General features: G+C 43.3%; 1 protein-coding gene across 4 annotated transcripts in view; it reads left to right on the top strand.

Moving 5' to 3' along the window:
- Positions 1 to 6431: 6431 nt before the first annotated feature.
- GRK3 (G protein-coupled receptor kinase 3) overlaps positions 6432 to 21994 on the top strand; it is a 182237-nt gene continuing 166674 nt past the window's right edge. The window contains exon 1 of one of the 4 annotated variants that reach the window (XM_016432457.2): positions 6432 to 6632. In XM_016432457.2, the coding sequence (XP_016287943.2) occupies positions 6520 to 6632 (113 nt within the window). In that variant the 5' untranslated portion in view covers positions 6432 to 6519. The remainder of the gene's footprint in view (positions 6633 to 21994) is intronic. The other 3 variants (XM_056821573.1, XM_001362084.3, XM_056821574.1) reach the window with 3 other exon arrangements.

Genomic DNA, 21994 nt, shown 5'->3' with positions numbered 1-21994 from the left:
GATTTGACTAGGAATACACAGCAAATAACTATCAGAGATGGGATTTGAACTCTAGTCAGATTCTAGCCACTCTATCATGCTTTCTTCTCTTCTCATGACATTTTAAACAAAATAGCTCCAGATATTAAAACAGCATAAATCTGAAGCCTTTTTTATCCACTCAAAATTATTTTGAAGGAGGCAAAATTAGGTAAATACCAACCAGTTACACTTTGTTTCTTCTGTTCTTTGAAATGATTTCATTGGGGTGGAGTGAGGTGTATCAGGCAGACTGCAATGACTTCATAGCTGTTATTGTGCTCCTTTGTTCAACTGTGGATCAGAAGGAGGGCATGAAATGCAGTTTGGTAATTGAGGCTCAGGAGGGAGAAAGAGAAGGGGGCTAGAATGGATAGGAACTCATCCACTTCCAGTAGGAAAAGCAGACTTCTCAAACATACCTGGGATCTCATCCAAATGGATACTGCAGCCTTGTAGGTTGCAACCCATAAGTCCTCCCCATCCTGTGAGATTCTGGTCCACATACTCAAGGGTAATGAATGGTGTAATCTGATTTAAAGGGTGGGGAAGTTTCACTTAAAGGGTGAAGGACAAAATGTTGGACTAATTGTTCCTACTTCTCTAAGGGTGATTGCTGGTATTTATAACCTTCCATCCCTTTTGGTCAGCCCTGGTTTCTAATAATAACAACCTCTTGTTTTGGGGGAAGATTTTTTGATCTTGAAGAATGGTTCAATCCAGCATTTTGCAGTCAACAAACTTTGTGCCATCTCACATAAAAAAGTGACTGATTTATTTTACTCTTTAAAATTGACAGATGAGGAAACCAAGGCATCAGAGATTACATATGTGCCAAAATGCATATTATAGCATTTTTTTTTGCATGGAAATAGAATTAATTTCCTCTTTTTTTGACTTCAAAATTGTCAAAAATTTCATTTTCTTCTTGGCTGCTATTAGTCAGTTCTGTCCATAAATATCTGAAGGGTCTAGGTCTTTCATGATCATAAATGCTGAATTTGTCAATATTTGTTCCTGCCCATTAGGCTGTGAGCTCCTAGTAGGAAGGGTCTTTTTTTTTTTAATACACACTTTCTATCTTAGAATCAATACCGAGTATCAATTTTAAGGCAGAATAACATTAAGGGCTGTGTAATTGGAGTTAAGTGACTTACTTCCCCAGGGTCATACCACTAGGAAGTATCTGATGCCAGATTTGAATCCAGGTCCTCCAGAGTACACTCTATCTATTGTACTACTTAGTTGCCCCTATCGCCTTTCTATCCCCAACTCTTAGCACAGTACCTGGGGCCCAGTGGTACTGTCTAGTTGTATCAGTCATGTTTGACTCTTTGTGACCCAATTTGGAATTTTCTTGGCAAAGACACTGGAGTTGTTTGCCATTTTCTTCTCCATTTATAGATGAAGAAACTGAAGCAAACAGGATAAAATGATTTGTCCAGGATCACACAGCTAATAAATGCCTGAGGCTAGATTTGAACCCTTGCTGTATCCACTGCACCACCTACCTTGCATAGTAGATGTTTGACAAATACATATTGACTGACTGAAACATGAGAATGAAAAGGGGAAAAGGAGAAAAATTTGAACTAAGAAATGGGAGAAGAGGGGAAAATGATTATTTCATCAGCTTAGTTGAAGGATGACTCAAGACCCTGAAGTCTTGCTGCTTAATGTAAAAAATAGACTTGAATACAGGACTACAATCCCCACGAGCCTTTGCTCCACTTCCCCAGAATGCCTTGTAATCTCACCTGGGCCGAGATTGAGAAGGTATTTAAGCTGATTCAAAGGCTTTTGACGGTTGCTCTTGGCTCTTTTTGGACTTCTGTTTTGGAGCAGGCGGTCTCTTGCGTGATGTGAGGTTATTTTGTCTAGGCCTCTGGCCTAGGCACATGTTTCTTACTTGTATATTCTTTAATCTTTAACCTTTAATAAACCTCTAAAAAATATAATATTCCTTGCAGAGAGAAACTAATTTCTACCTGCCTCAGTCTCCCCATCTCCCCTAAATTTTAATCTTTACAGTTTGGCGACCCAGATGGGACGCTCCTGGTAAGTAGAGGCATACATTTATTCGATCATTTCTTCTGGAGAATGAACAGTGTAAAGACAGAAAACATCCCAAGATATGGTGAGAAAAATAGATTGCTAACTTGTTATAATAGAATGAACCCTGAAAATAGAACTCCATCACTTAACTGGCTAGACCATCCTAAAGGGAAGATTAAAGCTCTTCTTAGCTGCCTCATAGGGTTGCTTTGTCAAATGATAGAACATACATGAAAGTTTGTTGTTCAATTGTTTGATTAGTGTCCTATTCTTTGTGACCACATTTGGGGTTTTCTTGGCAAAGATATTGGAGTGATTTGTCATTTCTTTCTCCAGATCGTTTGACTTGTCCAAGGTCATAGAGCTAGTAAATATCTGAGACTGGATTTGAACTCAGGTCTTCCTGATTCCATGCCCAGTATTCTAACCACAGTGCCACCTAGTTGTTCCATATATGAAAGTACTTTGCAATAATAAATAATATTTATATAGCACCTACTATCTGTCAGGCCCTGTGCGAAGTTCATTTGATCCTCACAATAACTCTGTGTGGTAGGTAATTATGATCCCCATTTTATAGTTGATTTCAAATGATTTGTCCAAGGACACACAAATAGTATCTGAGGCTGGATTTGAACTTGTCTTCCAGGCTCAGGACTCTACCCACTGAACCACTTAACTCCCTCATTTTTTTTTAAACCCTTACCTTCCGTCCTGGAGTCAATACTGTGTCAATACACTCCAAGGCAGAAGAGTGGTCAGGGCTAGGCAATGGGGGTAAAGTGACTTGCCCAGGGTCACACAGCTGGGAAGTGTCTGAGGCCAGATTTGAACCTAGGACCTCCCATCTCTAGGCCTGGCTCTCAATCCACTGAGCTACCCAGCTGCCCCCTGACTCCCTCATTTTTAAAGTGCTAAAATAAGGTGAGTTCTCAATACTGCTTTGCTGGGAATATTTACCTCTTACAGACTTTGATAATCTATCATATCTATTCTTATACCCATGCAAAAATGCTGATAGGTGATGGAGATATGTTATTGTTCTCTTTCTTTCTCTCTCTTCTCTCTATCCCCATCTCATTTGCCTCATTTTCTTCTCTCTTATCTCTTCCTCAGTCACTTTCTCTATTTCATTTTGTATCTCTCTTCCTCTCTTTCTCATTCTTTCTTTTTTCTCTCATTCACTGTTTTCTTTCTCCCCTCATTTTTTCATTCTCTTCTTTTCTCTCTCCCCTGCTCTTCTTTCTCATTCTTTTTCTCATTGTCTCTCTCATTCTTTCTCTGCCTTCCCCCCTCATATTCTTTCTTTCCTCTTTCCTTCTGTCTCTCTTCTGTCCCCCTTTCCCCATTCTCTTCCTTTTCTTTTTCTCATTTTTCTCAATCTGTTTCCCTTCCCCCCTCATTTTCTCACTCTCTCTCCCCTTTCTCAAATTCTATCTCCCTCCCCATGTTTTTCATTCCAATGTATTCCTGCCTAGCCAAATCCAGCACTCCTTTCCACACCCCTTTCTGCTCACCATACAGGCAAAGCTCCATCTAGACCTTGAGCAATGGTTGATAAAACCAGCCAATCCTGATTGTGATAGTGGGGAGGGGCAGAAATTGAAGTAGCACGGAGCAAAGCCAGACCCTGGCTTTTATTGGATTTATTTTGTACCATCTGTCCAATGTTATGTTATAAGATGAAATGCTAAAAATTTGAACTTTGGGCCTTTTTGATTTCTGATGGACTGATTCATCTCTTTAAAATAGCTAAATTGCTAAGAGAGATTACTGGACACCAAATACTGGGAAATTCTATGCAGATAAACCATTTTGGAGGGATGAATTTGTTCCTTTAATTCATTAACATCCAGATTGGGTATAGAGTTTGAGGAGACTTCCATGTTTGTACTGGACCAGCATTCATCTTAATTGGTTAGTAGGTGTATCTACAGTTAACATCAAAGAAATTGTTCACGTATCAGTTGAGAAATAAGCAGGCTGAACTGCGAAGTTTGCCACAGAAAGAAGAGTTGGATTCTGAATGAACCATTGGACTTTTTCAGACCATTATTCTCATATTTTGAATTGACCATTTCCTCCTTTTTTTTTCTACTGAAATTACAATTTTACCTTCCCTGGGACCAGAAAACTCCAGTGGTAGCAACCAAAGGACACTCCTACTAACAAAACCAAACAATCTTAGATGAATGCCGCGGAAACTGGGACAAATCTCAGTGGCTGGACACACCTTCACTTTGCAGCTACTATACCTCATGTGATCAAACTATGTTCTGCATTGATTTAAAAGGTTTGATTAAAAGCATGATATGCCTCAATTAGATTTGTTTGGAGATCTCTAAGCAGTTTCTGCTACCCCCTTTTAAGTCTAACAAATCCAGTGCTCTGTCTGGGATGAAAGGATAGCTTTCCTCAGCCAGGGAGACTTTTTCTTATCACTAAGATTTTTTAATTCTAAATCAATTCAGAGAGAGGAGAGGGGCTGCCTGGAGGCACCTTGCCTGGGACATAATATTTTTGGAGTCAAAGTCAAGTATAGTAGGTGATGGTAAATGGAGATAGTCGGAAAAGTCTGACCTTACATTAAGGGAGGCCTTGGGCTCAGGGCTCTGCTCTCCAGCCCTACAAATAGAAGGGAGAAGAAATTGAGAGTACTGAGATGTTATCAAGGCTGAATCACTTTCCAGAATGGTTTCAGGTGATAAATTTATCTTGGAGGAGTAGACGGGGTTCATAGAACAGCTTTTGGTAAATCAGGGGCATTTGGAATAGATGCTCTCGAAATTCCCTTTCAGAGGTAAATATATTCTCCCTCTTTGGGTGTGGGATTTCCCTTTTATACAATGAAAATTTTGTTTTTGGTGATCTCTTAAGATCCCTGTTAGCTTCAAGTCTATAATTCCTGGTCTTGTCACACCACATTGCCCTCCACCAACCTGATCCACCTACACTGGCCACGTAAGAATGTTTGGGCACTCCATTTCCAGACTTGGTCTCCCATAGTTGGAATGTTCTCCCTCCACACTAGCTAGGGCCCCCTAGCTTCTTTTTCTTCAAGCTGAGTCCAAATCTCTCCTACAAGAATTTCCTCTCTCCTCCTCCCAGTTGCTAGTCTCCTTTCAATCTCTCTTTATGAATTTTGTATGTACATAGTTATTTACATGCTGTTTCCCACACTGACTAGGAGTTCTTCAAGGAAAGGGGCTTATGTTTGCTTTGCCTTTTTGTATTTCTAAGGCTTAATACAAGTGCTTAATAAATGCTTGTTCACTAGATCTGACTGTTCACTTTGTCTTTGCACATTTAGGAGATCATGGGGGCAAACCATTTAATGTTTCTGGGCTTCAGTTTACACATCTGCTAAAAATGGGAGGTTAGAAAGTTCCATGAACTTGGGCCAAGCTTTCTTCCCTTTGGCCAGCTGTTTCTCCTAGGTGCATCCAGCATCCGTGGCCTATGGTCCTTTCCAGCTCTAGAGTCAAGACTTTGGGCCAAGCCTTTCTTTGGACTGATGGGGGTGGGATGGGGGATGGGACTCATTTGTCCCAGGCAGGGTCAGCCTCCAGGGTCCCTTCCAGCTGTAGAGTACCTGATCCTATGACTTTAGGCCAGCCCCTTTTCCCCTTCACTTCAGTTTCTTCCTCTGAATAAGGGGAGGGTTGCCCTGACAAGTCCATTCTAGCTTTAGATCCATAAGCCTATGACCTTGGGGGAATCCCTTCCACTTCCTACACCTTAAGTTTTCCCTCAGAGCTGCCCTCTGGGGTTCCTTCCAGCTCTAGAGGCATGATTCTAAGACCTTGGAGAAGTCCCTTCCCCTCCACAGGGCTCAGTTTCCTCTCAGCCTGCCCTCCAGGACGCGGGCGGGGTGGGGGGGAATGCAGCAGGAGGGGTGGCCGACCGCAGACGCGGGCGCTGCAGCATCAGCACCAGCATCCGCAGCGACATCACGACAGCAACATCAGCATCAGCGGCACCGGACTTGGGGCGGGCGGGGCGCACGCCCTGTGACCGTTAGCAGCGGGCGGGGGAGGAGGAGGAGGAGGACGAGGAGGGAGGGCGCCCCCGGGCGGGATCGCGGCGCGGCGCAGCGCGGTGGCTGCGACGGGTCCTGGGCGCGGGCGCGCGCACGGGTGAAGGCCAGGGGGAGGGGAGCCGTTGGCCTCCGGGCGCGCGTCCCCTCCCGGGCCGCCCGCCGCCTGGGGCCGCGGGCCGCGTGCGTCGCTCCCCGTTAGCTCTTGCGCCCCATCTCGACGGGGCCGGCGCCGAGGGCGGAGGGGCTGGGGGCCGGGCCGGGGCCGGAGCGCGGGAGGAGCAAGCAGGCGAGCGCGGGGCGGGGGGAGGGGCGCGGGGGCGGAGCGGCGGCTGCGGAGGGGGAGGGGGAGGGGCGCGAGCGGAGCCGCGAGCGGGGCCGCAGCCGCTGCCGCCGCAGCCGCAGCCAACATGGCGGACCTGGAGGCCGTGCTGGCCGACGTGAGCTACCTGATGGCCATGGAGAAGAGCAAGGCCACGCCGGCGGCGCGCGCCAGCAAGAAGATCACGCTGCCCGAGCCCAGGTGAGTCAGCATCGCCCCGGGGCCGCGACCCCTCCACCCCGGAACTCCTCCATGGCGGTCCCCGCGGCTGACCCACTGGGGCACCTCACCCTGCGGGGGCATCTCACTCTGCGGGGAGCATCTGCTTCTGCTGAGGGGCATCTGCCTTTGAGGATGCATCTGCTTCTGCGGAGGTTTCTGCCCCTGAAGGGGCATCTGCCTTTCGGAGTGCATCTGCCCCTGCGGAAGCATCTGCCTCAGGGTGGAGAGGGGCATATGACCCTGGGAGAGCTTCTGACCCTGCCGCGGCATCTGCCTCGGGAGATGCATTTGCTTCTGTGGGGTTATCTAACCCTGCTGGACCATCTGCCTCCGGGGGGACATCTGACCCTGCAGGGGCATCTGCCTCTGAGGGTTCATTTGCCTCTTAGGGGGGCTATCTGCTCCTGGGGGAACATTTGCCGCCAAGGAAATCTGCCTCTTCGTAGTTACATCTGCCCCTGGGAGCAGATACACCTCTTGGGTGTACCGCGCTGCGTATATCTCCCTCCCTGGTCTCAGCCTCTGGGGTGCGCATCTCCCTTATGGGTCTCTGCTGGGATGGGGGGGGGGGAGGACTTTCGGTGTGTGCTTCCGTATACATGCTTCTCTGTGTGTTTGTATGTGTGCCTGCACGTGTGTCTGTCAGTGTGTGTAGTTATAACCCAGGCAGTGTATCCCTTTATGGATGTCTGTCGTGGCCACAGGCTGTCTGGGTGTCTGCTTTGTGTCTCCGTGTCTGTGTTGTCTCTGCTGCGTCTATTGTTGTGTTTGTTTCTCTTGTTGGGTGGCCGTGTGTGTGTGTGTGTGTGTGTGTGTGTGTGTGTGTGTGTGTGTGTGTGTGTGTGTGTGTGTTGGCTCTGGGTTGGTGGTGCCCTTCTCTTAGCTGAAACCTTTAGCTTGGAGGAAAACTAGTTCTTACCCAAACTTGCAGTCCTCACTAATTTTCCAGTATTTATTATCTTTAAGAGGGAAGAGATGACCGAGGAGTCCAAAGACTTCTCTAGCTTCTGTCGCTGCTTTCCTGGGACTCAGTGGCTTCCTATGTAAAATGTAAAGGTCAGATAGGAGATCATTACTTCCCTGGGTCCGGGTCAGCACTAGGAATCCCATGAATCTGTCTCTTTCCTTGCCATTTCCACTTTATCTCGACCCTTGACACCAATCAGTATTATCTCAGCTAAGCTTAAGCAGGTACCACTCACTGTCTCCTTGGCATGCATTCTGATCTGGGTAGCTGAATTCTCATTTCCTTTCTTTTAGTTGGACATTCTAAGCTGATAATCATCCAGAGAGTTTTTTTCCCCTTCCTTCTTTTTCTATTTTCTTTTTTCATCAAGGAACCAAATCAATGATGGATAAATTGTGTGTGTGCATGTGTGTGTGTTTTCAGGGGGTTTTAGAAGGGAAACAGTCACTTTTTCCTCCTTTGGTGTGATATCATTAGGGATATTTTTTGTCATGTGCAGTTTGCTGCTTTTATAATATTTAAGGATAAAAATGGGATTTGGGGAGGAATTAGAAGTAAATAGCTAATGGACTGCGTTGTGAAAAAGGCAGATGTCTAGCAGTTAGAAAAGGGATTTTGGGTGGTTTATTTTCAATGAGTTGAAAAATGAAAATTTCCTTTTGGTAGAAGTTGGCTAGGGATTTGAACTAAGTGAGAAAATTCACAATTAAAACCCTTAGCTAGGATAACCTCAATAAGATGGCTTTCTTCCTGGAGATTAGTGCTATTCCAAACTGAAGTGATGGTTTTGTCAGTGAAACAGTGGTATATGGCATTTTCCCTTCCCAGTGATAAGTCAAAACCATCACATGAGTTCTACAGTATAATGCAGATAGTCTCTCAAGTGTCAATAGCTGTTTTGTGAAATGGATTTAAGAAATTTCTTTTCTATGCTGAAATTTTAGTGTTATTTTAAAAATAATTTAAATCCTAAACAAAACAAAAATTTAAGTAGTCAAGTTGATTGCTATAGGAAAGATTTCTTTTTGCCATAAAATAAAGCCAAATAATTTTGTTTTTATGATGATAAACCATGATTAGATGATCTTGCCATTTCACACACGAGTACCATTGTAGTATAGAAAATATTGACTTTTTAACTGATTATAGGGAAATATTGTATTTTATACATCCTGTTTATAGAAAAATAGAGAGAAAATGTTAGAAAAGTGAGATTGTGTAAATGAAGAAAAACTCATCACATTTTTGGGGTTGTGTGGGGTTAGCCAGTGTCTCACCATGGTCTTGTGTTATTTTTTTATCTGAAATACCAAGGAATTTAAATTAGAAAGTTGTAAGCACATTGTACTTTGTGAATATTCCTAGTCAAGAATTCAACTTATCTTAAAAAACTTAAATGAATGCAGTTTTAAAATTCTGATGAGTGAGAGATACTTGCACAATGTTCAACTAGGGAATATCTGTCTTGTCTGATTTTTGATTGTGGCAAATTGTGTTTCCCTGACCCTGGTTTGAAAGCCACCCCCAACACCTGACCAACAAAAGGGAAAAAAACACAAGAGTCTGAATAAGTAGGGTTTATATGTATACTTGATTGAATAAACATTTATTACAATGTTCCAGATACTGAGATACAAAAATGAAAAATAACATGATCTCTACCCACACGTCAGCATTTTTAGTAGTGTTTTTTTTAAGCTTTCATTTCTTAAAATATTTTTTCTTGGTGTTTGAAACTCATGATGACTTCTGCTTTTTCCTGTCTCCTTTAAAATATCTTCATTATGCTTGCTTGGGATATTAACTTCCTTGTATGACTGCCTTTGTCTTTCCGTGGTATGCTTTGGTAAGAGTTTTTCCTAAAGAGAATAGATAGAGGCCCTGCTCATTTCTAATAGGATTAAAACATGAAATTATAAGCTAGAGGTTTTCTTTTAGTCTCCAAAAATATGTATCTTTGTAGATTATATTTTTGGTTTTTCTCATTGGGTAAATCATTTAGAGCCCAGCTTTAAATTTCTTTTAGAAATAAATTGTGATTCGGTTGCATCAAGAGCAGCTTAAACATCTATATTCTATGCTAGACTTTAGAAGGATAATACTAGATGGAGCATTTTTCGGGAAGGGGTAGGATCATATGATTTCTTCTGTTTGGGGATCCTCTTCACAAAAGTCCATTAGCAACTCACTTGTAATTTATAATCTTAGAGAATTGCTTCCGACACTGAGATGTTCAGTGACTTGCCTGTTATTTATAGCCTGTATGTAAAACTGGCATAATTTGAACCCTGTTCTTCCTGATTTCTAGGTAGCCACACTGCCCTCATATCCTCTTTTGTTTGCTTGTTTGTTTTGGATTTATTCTCTGTGTGCAAAGCTTTTTTAACCTAACATTTTCTGATGTTTTCAGTTCATTGTCAGATGACGTCTGTTACGCTGCCATTATCAGGTAAAGCCGGCACTTCTTTTCTTACCACTGGATGGCAGTTTGTGGTCTAATTGCCAGGATGAGTGAAGGTTGGGTCTGGGAGGCAAACAGAAGCCAAAGATTCTAGATGAAACTAGAGGCTATTTTGTAAATATCCATGGCAGAAAATTTATCTAGTTGGGCTTCATTGTTTCCTTCCCTTCTGTTTCAACTTCCCCCAGAAGTGAGGTGGCTATGGGTGGAATCCTCCACACATGCCCTCTCCGAAAACAAGTGTGGGCTCTTATTTTGAGCATCTGAACAAGAAGGATCCTGTTAGGCACTGGGGGAGTCTTCCCTTCCATGACTTTTGCCAATTGTTCCACTTTAAGATTTTCATTGGCATTAGGGGCTTGTGTCCTGGGTTCTTAACTTGATGTGAGAAAGCAATTCAACTAAAGAAAAACAAAATGTAGCAACTAGACCAAACCATGCATTTGCACACACTGGCAGGAGGCTAGGGACCGATACTGGAGCCCTTTCTAATTATCTTGTACTTGTAGGGCTTTAACCTTCTTGGGAAAGTAGCCTTGGGCTAGTTGTGGGGCATTTTCTAGTCATGTGAGACTTAGTTTGCATTCTGCCATCTACATTTAAGAATTTGTTTATTTCTTTTTTTTTTTTAAACCCTTACCTTCCGTCTTGGAGTCAATACTGTGTATTGGCTCCAAGGCTGAAGAGTGGTGGTAAGGGCTAGGCAATGGGGGTCAAGTGACTTGCCCAGGGTCACACAGCTGGGAAGTGTCTGAGGCCAGATTTGAACCTAGGACCTCCCGTCTCTAGGCCTGGCTCTCAATCCACTGAGCTACCCAGCTGCCCCCTTACATTTAAGAATTTGTTTATTTCTTAACTTCAAGGAGCCTTAGTTTTCTCGAATGAAAAATGGGTATAATGCCCATGGTAGGTAACTCACCTAGTAAATGTGGGGATCAATTGAGATAGTGTTGTAAAGCACTGCCAGTCTTAAAAGTACTGCCTAGCTAGTTGGCTCTTATGTATTAGGGGACACAGTGGAGGGGGGTGCCAACTTTTGATTGTCTATTTTTGTGCAGTAGCAGATTCCTCAACCCAAGTGTGTTTATCCTCTAAAACAGTCAGGATTAGACTTCTGTAATTCCTCTGGTTTATTTTACTGTCTTGTAGTCAGTGATTGAATGAGTCTTAGTGGAAAACAGTGCTCTTTTCCTTGGAATCATTAACTGTAAGTTTGCAGGTGGCAGATTTCTCTTAGTTCAAGGAAAGTATTGCCTATCAATCAGAGCTATATTACCGCCCCCCCCCCCAAATAAAGAAAAGAAAAGAGAATGGCTGCCTGTTGCTAGTCACTAAAGGGGTTTAAATGAAGGTAGAATCAGTCAATTGATCAGTGATTCTTTTCCCCTGCTGGGTACTAGGGATAGTCAAAGGTGAAACAGTAACATTCTCTTGGGGGGGAGACGCAACATATTTACAGAGAAGTAGATATAGGACCTGGAGAAAAGAAATACAGAGCACTGGCTTCCTTAGTACTTCTTGCACAAGACATACCCTCTTCTAATGCTGAGCTTTTCCACTGGTTCTCTCCCATATCTGGAATCCTCTGCCTCCTGGTCTCCCTCATGTCCCACTTTCTAAGGTCAGCCTTTCCTAGGCTTCCTTGATGCCAATGCTTTCCCTTGGCTGATTATCTACAATTATCCTGTCTGGAACTTGTTTGTGCGTAGTTGTTTGCATGCTATCTTCTGTATCAGAGAGTAGGGACTACTTCTTACCTTTCTTTACCTCCCCAGGGCTCAACAGAGGCACTTGTATTTGATACTAGAGGCATTAGGGGCCACAGAAGAGCTTCTTCGGCAGAGGAGTGACGTGGCCAAACTATTGATTAAGATCATTTTGCCAGCTGTGTGGAGATTGGTTTGGAGAGTCAAGAGAGATGGAGATCAGGAGACTGTCAGGTGACTGGATTCTGAACTAGGATGGGCTGGTTGGAGGAGTGCAAGAGGTGCTAAATGACCACATTCAGCCACCAGTTGGTTGTAGGTAGAGGTGAAATGAGTTTGAAGAGTTCAGGCCAATTACTAGCTTGTAAACATAGTGGACTGGAGGTGTGATGGCACCCCAGTACATTAAGGAAGTTAGAAGGATAGGTGGGTTTGGGCGGGCAGAGATAGGAGTTCAATTTTGGTCACATTGAGTTTGAGATGGGACATCTCGGTGATGCAAAGGAAAGAGATTCCTTAGCATTTTTTTTTGTGCCATGGACCCCTTTGACATCTGGTGAAACCTATGGAACTCTTCTCAGAATGATCATTAATTTTTTTAAGTGCAGAAGATATATAGATTACCGAGAAACCTCGTTTATTAAAAAGAAACAAGTTCATGAACCGCAGCTTAAGAATTCTTGGTTACTAGCTGGTTCTGAGTCTTCTTCCAGCATTAGATCTCTGACCCTTTGATCTCCTGATTAATCAAGAGAAGAGAGGACCCAGGACAAAGCATTGGGTCTACTCATAGGTAGGGTGGGAGACAGATGACCCTATAAAGTACACTGAGAAGGAGTGGTGAGACAAGTAGGAGGAAACCTAGGAGAGAGCAGGGTCACTAAAACCCCGGAAGGAGCAAATTCAACGAATGATATCAAAATAATATCAGAATCTGCAGAGACATCAAGTAAGGTGTTGACAGAGAAAAGGCCCTTGGATTTAGCAACAGAGACCTTTGGTAATCTTGGTGACATTAGTTTCAGTCAAGTTTTGGGGATGGAAGCCAGATTGCAGAGGGTTGAGAGGTGATAAAATGGAGGTGACTGTTAGGGCACCCTCCCTCTGCCCCCCAAGAGTTTGACTATGTAAAGGGGATGGAATGTCCTAATAGAGTTTTTAAAGTTAGGGCAATTTGAATGACTTTCATTCCAGCCCCTAGGACTGGAAGAGATGCTCAGGATCATTTTGTTTACTTCCTTATTTTACAGAGGAGCAAAAAGGCTCACAGAGTACTTTAGGCAAGGTCTCGAAGGTGGTGTGACCTCTCATTCCAACTCCAATATGCCCTTTCATCCTGGATGACTCCAAAATGTTCAAAGAACTTGAAGAAGGTTCCCAGCTTATCTGGTGAACCTCCTGAGGAGAATACTCAGGAGAACATACCACTGGAGCATATGACCTTTCCATTAGTTCTCACCCTTGTTATATTACTGGCATACTATCTTTTTGGTTCTATATCTCTCAGATTACAAACTTTACACTCATTCTTCTCTATATTTTTTGGTTGACAATGTGTTGTAGTTTACTCAGGCCAATCATGAGGTTCTCCAATAACTCTCAGGTGATTCAATTTCAATTCTTTGGAGACTTTTATATTTCCATAGCGTGCAGACGTTACATCCCCAGAAGCATTCTGGGAAGCATACTGTTGACAGTAAAAAAATCATTCATTTTCCCAAAGACAAGTTAGCTTACTATCATCCTTCTATTCAATTATGGGCCCAGCTTCTTGACCATTTGTATTATCTGTCCAAGATCTATGTTCTGTTGGATGAGCTCTCAGGGTCATTCATCTAAGTGCGTAGTATGACCTAATATTCTTCATCTACTTCTTTTTTTCCTGTGTTGAGAGCAAGGTCAAACTCTCTTAAGTGGTTGTGGATTTTATTTCAGAGGCTTGGCGAAACCAATGTGATGCCATCTGCAGACAGGAATATCTGCAGAGGCTCCTTCTCTAGAGTAGGAGTTTTGCTGGGGGGCCTTGACTCAATATTTTGATAACTACATCACTAGAACTAGCTTCCTTTGTCATCTTAGGTATTTTATTTTTTTGCACTTAAAAACATTATTCTGAGAAGGGGTCCCTAGGCTTCCCCAGCCTGTGAAAGGGGCTTTTTATGACACAAAAAAGCTTTGTAGCCCCTGGTCTCTTGAGAATCCTTTTTGTTTTGCCCTCTGCTGGGCTTCCTCAATTGATGGTGGTAGATGTCTTTGGTGAGTGTTATCTCTTGGTTTTGTGCTCCATTTGATTGAAAAAATCAGAGGGTTTGGGGACAAGGCTACTTCTTTGCTACCTCTTCCAAGGAATTTTGCATTCAAAGGAATCTTATAAGCATGGAAGTCCTTTTAAGGTGGCCTCTTTGTTGACTCTTTTGTTTCTAGTTAGCAAATAATAAGCACAGCATGACTGTAGTGATATACCATTCATTGTGGAAGGTCCTTTTCCAAATCCCCCCTTGTTTCCTTCTGTTCCCCCCCCCCAAGAATATATGTTGGGATCCTCAAAAATAGTTGTAGAGAAGAGAAAGTAGTCCATTGGTTTAGTACTCCAATTATTTTGGCCACTCTGTGGTTTGTGACATTAGAGTCCACATTTGGTGTCTGTGAAATCTGGCTGATGAAGCCAAGCTCCGAGGTGAAGTGGCTGTGGTGGCAGAGTCAGAATCATGCCACTCCAGGCCCCTGTACCACCCACCTTAAGTAACTCCTCCTCTGAGCATCATTCGATCTGTAGTGATCATCCACAGAGTCGGGATTCTGGTAGCTGCTGGCTGCCCACACGTAGGACACCGTTCTTCTTTCCTCTGGCTCGAAGGCTTTCTCTTCTTTCCAGTTCCTGCCATCCTTCATTCTGGGGGGCTTCAACATATATGTTGATACTCTATCAAATGCCCTGACTTGTTGACTGACTGAAGGTACTTTGCCCATGGCCAGACAGCTAATCCCTGGCAGCTGAGACTAGAATCTGGGTCCCTTGACTCCCTATTTTTTCTGCTATTCCAACCAGCCACGTTTTCAATCCAGAGAAGTAGGATGATGAGCACGTCCATCCTATTTCGTAGTAGATTGCCTTTCTATCCAGTTCAGAAGAATTGGGATGTGAGGCACAAGACGAGACTGGACCTGTGATTTCATTGCCATAGAGAGCTAGTGGCTTCTGCCACCACTTCTAGAAGTCTCAGACTGGAGAGCTGCTTAGGGCACCAAGAGGTTAAGAGATCACCGAATAGATTGCCCCAGCCAGTCTGTGCCAGAGGTCTGATCTGAGCCCAAGGCTTCCTGGCTTGGAGGCTATACCTCTAACCGAGCTGCTTCTGCCATAAACTGCTAGTGTAATTTTGCCTTGTTTGGGGCCTTTTAAATGAAAAGGTGGCTCAAAACCTCCTCTCGGCGACCAGGGAGCCTGGTCTTTGAGAGTTGGGGCACCCTGAAAAATGGGTCAGCTTGTGCCTTAGCCGATGACGAGACTCAGAACCGGTCATGTGATAGAATAGACCTCAGCAGCCCCCTTATCCCCCCCCCCCCAATGCGATTTGGAGACCCAGAAGGCAAGGCTGATGGTGTTTTGATGATTTCAAAAGCAGGTACTGCCTGCCCGCAGTTAGGCTGCAGGAACCTGTCTACCTACGGGAAGTGCCAAGACCTAATTACAGCAAGAGTGAAGAAGTCAGGTGCTCTTGGCTCTGAAGTGGGCGGCTCAGGCTTAAGTGGCTGGTATGCCTGGCATTGAAGGTTTGTGCCGCTGCTGGGAGGCTGGGCGGGTCTATAATGGCCTGTCTGCCATGGCACTCTCCTCTGCGCCTCTACGGGACTTTACCTAGTGCTCGGGAAGGCTCTCCTGGAAGTTTTCTTTCCAGTGAAGGGGCCGAGTGGGGCCGAGCTCCCTTTGCAGTACAAGCATCTGCTCATTTAAAAGGGGGAAAAGCCCAGAACCCTTTGCTAGTCATGCCGCATATCTTTGAAGGCAACGGCATCTTCAGATCTCCTGTATATTCATTATTATCGTTGATTTTCGAGGCCTCTCTGGATGCTGGTAGCCAGGGGAATCGACATGATTAACTTGGCAACTCTTGCTGGATCTGTTAACTCCTTTGTGTATTAAATCATTTGTATACTGGTGCAGCTGGTGTCCCAGAGGTGAATTCTCCTATGTATGCCGTACATCTGCCCTTCCTATTTTTGATACTGATTAGAAGCTAGAAGCCCTCGTGGGCCTTTTATTGATTGTTATACCAATCTATAGTGAGAGGAGCAGGGAAAATGACTGCATTTTCTCATTCCCATTCCTTAACTGTTCCTTTCATTATTGCTAGTCTCCTGTGTCGCTTCAGTGAAGTGTATGAACATTTTCTTCTTTGACACTTTGTACGCTAATTAGAAAATGCTAATGGGAAACAGCTTCTGAAAATATTGACATCATCGCTTTGTTCTGTGGTTGGTTGGAGGCTTGGTGGGGGTAAGCCAGGCACGGTGCCCTCAGAAGTGCTAGGGACTCACTCTGCCACAGCCAGGCTCTTCTCGGGGGAAGAGATCGTGGATAGTACCGGAGAGTCCCTCACTAGCCAGGTTCATGATCATGAGGAAGCGTGGCCCTGGGGCTACCCCTGGCCAGGGATCTGCCATAGCCTAGGTCTCTAGGGGATTCTAAGTCACAGGACACATAGACTTAGGAATCAGAATCCCTGTGTCTGGGCCTGACCCAATACCATTTACTCCATCCTGTCCCTTAACCTTTCATGATCCAATTTCTTCATTGATAAAATGGGAAGAGTAATGTCTGTTCTGAATACTCCAAAGGGTTATTACGAGACTCAAATGAACTGATGGATGTGAAAAACTCTTTGAAAACCGAAAATCATAAAGTGGTCAAAGACAGAAGTCATTTCATTCAGAAGAGTAAATCTAGAGCATAAGTAATGCCCCCTTTGGAAATATCTGCAGAATCTGGTGATGATATCATTTGGGATTAAAGGCGGAGCTTAGTGGACTTGGGGATTGCTCTTTTTTTTTTTAAACCTTTACATTCTTTCTTAGTACTAATTCTAAGACAGAACAGTGACAAGGGCTAGGCAATCGGAATTAACTGACTTGCCTAGGATCTTACAGCTAGGAAATGTCTGAGTTCAGATTTGAACCCAGGACTTCCTGACTCCAAGTCTGGTGCTCTTTCCACTGTGTTATTTAGCTGCCTCTGCCTTGCTGCATCTTTGTGCTTAGCCTTGTGGCTTTGTACCAGCTAGTCTTCCAGGCCTATGGATGAAATGACTTAGGGATATGTTAGTAGAATGAAGGGACAACTTGGGGCCTGATGGGTACAGCCAAGCTCCCAAGAGGAGCTTTTTGCTGTTCCACTTCACATCCTAATCAATAATATATTTAAAGAAGAACACTAGGGAACATTTTAAATAGCACTTTAAGGTTGGTAAAGAGCCTTGCCAGTGTTAGTGCATTTATGCAATCAGTACAGGAGAGGAAGCCCTCTTTAGAACTTGACCTTTCCTAATCTTGTGGAGAACAAATTGGCAGCACTTTCCTCACTGATTTAGCTAAATTAAAAATGAGAAATTATTAAGTCAGTCAGTCAATGAGCATTTATGTTGTGTCTGCTATGTGCCAGGTACTGTGCTAAGTATCAAGAATACACAGAAAGCAAAAGCAAGTCCTTGCTTCTCTTCTTATTTTAGGTACATTGATTTTTTAATATAAAAACTGTAATTTTATGTACTTAAAATTGTTCATTTTATCTTCTGTGGTACTCTGCATGTCTTGTTTGGTCCTGTACTCTTTCCTTGTCCAAGATCTGAAAGGTAATTTCTTTTTTGTTCCTTTAAATTCATTGTGATGGGACCTTTTACATCTAAGTCATGCACTCATTTGGACCTTAGCTATGGTTTGAAATGCTCTTTTATACCCAGCATCTGTCAGATTGCTTTCCAGATTTCCTGGAAGTTTTTGTTGAATTTTAAGGCCTTCTGCTTGTAGCTGGGATCTTGGGGCTTATCAAACATTAGGCTGCTATGTCTGTTTGCTTCTGGATGCTGTGTATTCTATTGATGGACCTCTGTTTTTTAGCCAGTTCCAAATCATTTTGATAATTATTGCCTTTGTGTCTGATTTGAGATCTGGTATTATTAGGCTCTCTTCTTTTCCACTTTTTCAATTCATTTATTAATTCCCTTCTTTAGATAAGGTCCTGGGAATATGGGTCCAAAGGGAAAGACAGATAATGGAGTTGGTAACTTTGGATGTTCATCTTCAGGAATGCAGTGTAAAATAGAACATAATTTCAAATTAAAGAAAGCCCTTAGGACAGCTAGGTGACTCAGTGGATTGGGAACAAGGCCTAGAGATGGGAGGTCCTGGGTTCAAATGTGGCCTCATAGACACTTCCTAGCTGTGTGACCCTGGGCAAGTCATTTAACCTCCATTGCCTAGCCCTTGCTGCTCTTCTGCCTTGGAACCAATACACAGTATTGATTCTAAGATGGAAGGGAGGGGTTTAAAAAAATAAAGAAAGCCCTTTGATTAGTCAAAATATTTCATACTTTAAGAACTCTGTGTTTTCATTGCTAGGGACATGGACCTTATACCCCCAACATGGTAGTTTGCAATTACTTTATTTTTTCTTTTAAAATAGGTTTTTAATTTGATATCTTCTGTTCTTTTGCCTAGATTTCCATCCTGTATCCCTCCTCCTTTCAGAGAGCCATCCTTTAGAACAATTTCACTTTAAATAAAAAGAAAAAGAAGGAATAAGACTGAACAAAACCAATGAACATATTGAAAAGTCTAATTTAATATTTTACTCCTTTGTACTCCCCACCTTTGCAAAGGAGAGAGGGAGAGAGAGAGAGAGGGAGAGGGAGAGAGAGAGAGAGAGAGAGAGAGAGAGAGAGAGAGAGAGAGAGAGAGAGAGAGAGAGAGAGAGAGAGAGAGAGAGAGAGAAACTAGAAGAGAGAGAGAGAGAGAAAGAAGAGACTGACCTCCCAACTCTTTTTGGGGCCAAGCCTGTTCTTCACAATTTCCCAACATTCTGTTTGGATTGTTTCAGTGTGCATTGTGAGAGGTCTTGAATAGCACACTTCACTTTGAGTAACAGGCCATGCCTTTGCACACTTCACTGTATTCATCACAGCCATATTCCATTACAATCATATACTTCCCTTCATGCAACCATTCCCCAGTTGACGGACATCTGCATTGTTTTCAGTTCTCTGGTGCTGTCGTCAATAAAAAGAGCTACTCTAAATGTTTGGGTGCATATGGGCCTTTCTTTTCTTAGGAGACCTCCCTGGACTATATACCTAACAGTAGAATTTCTGGGTCAGTGGAGAGGCACATTTTTGTCTCGTTACGGGAATAATGCCAAATTGCTTTGTAAAATGGTAGAGCCTTCTTATACCTCAGCAGGAGATAATCTTTGTGAGCTGTTGTGTGTGCTTGTTAACCCTTTGATGATGAACCCATCCATACTTAATTTGTTGTCCTTGGAAGAACATACATAGATTATTTGGTAGGTTCTACACATGGCTTTCTGGGCTTAAGTGGTCAAGACGACTCTCCATAATTCCAAAGTAGTCTTTGAAAATACTTAAATGAATATCGATGAAGCTATGATTTCTTCAATTTGGATGTGCCCTCTAAGAATGCATAATGGAATCCATTCGTGGTCATCCAGAGATCCTGTGAGGTTCTTGCCTATGGCTTCCCACAGGGCATTGATTCATCATCCCGATGGCCTATCCTTTTCTTTAAGAATTGACATTGTAATAATAGCCAACTTTATGTTGCCCTTTAGGATTTATGGAACACTTCATTTAATCTGTACAGTGAGCTGGGAAGTAGGTACTGCAGCCATTATTGCCCTCACTTTATAAAGGAATATAATGAATACAGGGACACTGATGGAAACTGTTTGAATGTGGGTCTTCTTGACTCCAAGTCACAACTCTCTCTGTTGCATGACCCAGCTAGCAGCCTAGTCATGAGTCAGCATTATAATGTAGCATCCAGAAAAGCTAATGCCAGCTGGGGCCATGTGAAAGATGCTGAGGAGGTATTTTCACTGACTCTACCATGGTCAGATCTCACTCAGAGTGTAGTTCAGTTTTGGGAACCACAAGATAAGAAGTTCATTGGGAGACGAGAATGCTCAGAGGCAGAGAACCAGGATGGTAAAGGGCCTCGGGCCCATGTCATATGAAGATTCATTGAAGGAACTGGGCACATTTAGTGTGAAAAAGAGAAACCTGTGTTCAGGTGTCTGCAGAGCTGTGACATGGAGAAGCGATTTGATTTTTTCTCTTTAGCCCAATGGAGAGGAGTAAAGAGTTAGGACAATAGATTAGGGCTGAATGTCAGGGAAAACGTCCTCCCGATTAGAGCTGTACCAAAGTGAAAAGGTAGTGGTTTCCCTCTCCTTGGATGTCTTCGGGCAAAGGCTAGATGATCACTTGTCAGGTATGTGGTGTGACCATGTGGCTGCTGAGGACCCTTTCACTTCTCCCAGGCTGATGATTCTGACTCCATTTAGGCCACTGCTCTGCTGCTTTCCTATTCCATACACCATTCGAGGCCCCAGGTCCAATCAGTTACTCTCTGATCGTCCTTTGGGTGCTTGGGTTAGGTTACCTTTATAGTCAGCTGAGCATAGGCCATACCTTCCATTTCTTCTGGGTCCCACAGAGTGCACAATGTAGGACTCCTAGCATACTGCAGATGCTCACTAAAGTCTGCATTGAATAATTGAATTGCTGTAAATGAACTGAATCCCAGTGTTCATTTTTTTTATTTAAGTATTAAACGATGATTATTTGATGAAGGGCAAAAATCATTACTGGATGCCCAATGTTCTCCGCTTCATCCTATTTTCATATTTTTTTCTGCTGTAGCACCTAGAACTTTGTATATTCAGTCTTCATCTATTTCATCAGTAGCTCATGCTGGTGCTTGGTAGTGAGCCTGGTGCTGTACTGACTACATCTTCCTACATCTTTTTGGTTATGTTGCTAGAAAAGAGGCAGGAGCTTTCACTTATAGACTAGTCCAGATCTTTGCGAAATCTGATCAAGTCCTAGAATGTTAAAGCTAGAAGAGACCAGTAGAACTTGAACTTACTCTTTGGTGGTCAAGAAGCTTAGGCTGGAGGAAAAGTGTTGGCCTCTGGGGTCAGTTACCAGTGCTGCTATGGTTGAAGACCCTTCATCTGCTCCGATAGCCAGAGACACTGCCACACAGGAGAGTTCCTGAAGGGGACTGAGTGCCCAGTGAGGTGATTATATCTGGATTAAGAATATCCTTCAGGGGGCAGCTGGGTAGCTCAGTGAATTGAGAGCTAGCCCTAGAGACGGGAGGTCCTAGGTTCAAATCTGGCCTCAGACACTTCTCAGCTGTGTGACCCTGGGCAAGTCACTTGACCCCCATTGCCTACCCTTACCACTCTTCTGCCTTGGAGCCAATACACAGTATTGACTCCAAGACGGAAGGTAAGGGTTTAAAAAAAAAAAAGAATATCCTTCAGGATGTCCAGAGCGTCACATTGTTTTCAAAAAGAAGCCTCTGTCCCCTAACTCCCCATCTTCCCTATTTCTCCCTGGGAGACTTGGAAATAAAAATAACAACAACAAACTACAGTGATGACAGGAGATAAAAACACTGGCACAGGGCTAATTCTTCATGTTGCAGTTAATTCCAGGAGGCCTTATTTTTTAGCATTTAATTGAGTTTGGGGCAATTTGGAAGCTCTTTATTGTCTTTAGACTTGAACTTGGTTTTTCCCTTTAAGTCTGAGCCTTCTCTTCACCTCTCTAGTAGTTATAGGTTGTTTGAACTACTAATCTTGCCTTTATATCTTCTATTGTTTTTAAAGCCTAGTACTTGATATTAATCATGTCATGTCAGTTTTCCTTTGGCGAGGTCTTAAGTTAGAGTCAGCTTCCAGAGGAAAAGCTAGAATTTAATTAAGTGCTTTGGAGATCATAGTAAAGATAAACTGGGATTTCCCTTATTTGCTGGAATGCCCTAAGGCTAACATTTTTAAAAACTGTCTTTCAGGTATTCATTTTCTTAGGCTACCTCCCAGAATACTTGGGGGGATCTGTAATTTTGTAATGTGAATACTTTTCCCACACATAACAACTTCTCTGTAATTTAGTAGGTCATCTTC

The sequence above is a fragment of the Monodelphis domestica genome, chromosome 3 (genome assembly GCF_027887165.1).
Source record: "Monodelphis domestica isolate mMonDom1 chromosome 3, mMonDom1.pri, whole genome shotgun sequence".
NCBI lineage: Eukaryota > Metazoa > Chordata > Mammalia > Didelphimorphia > Didelphidae > Monodelphis > Monodelphis domestica.
Note: the sequence above shows the minus strand (reverse complement) of the source record. Positions and strands in the feature narration are given on the sequence as shown.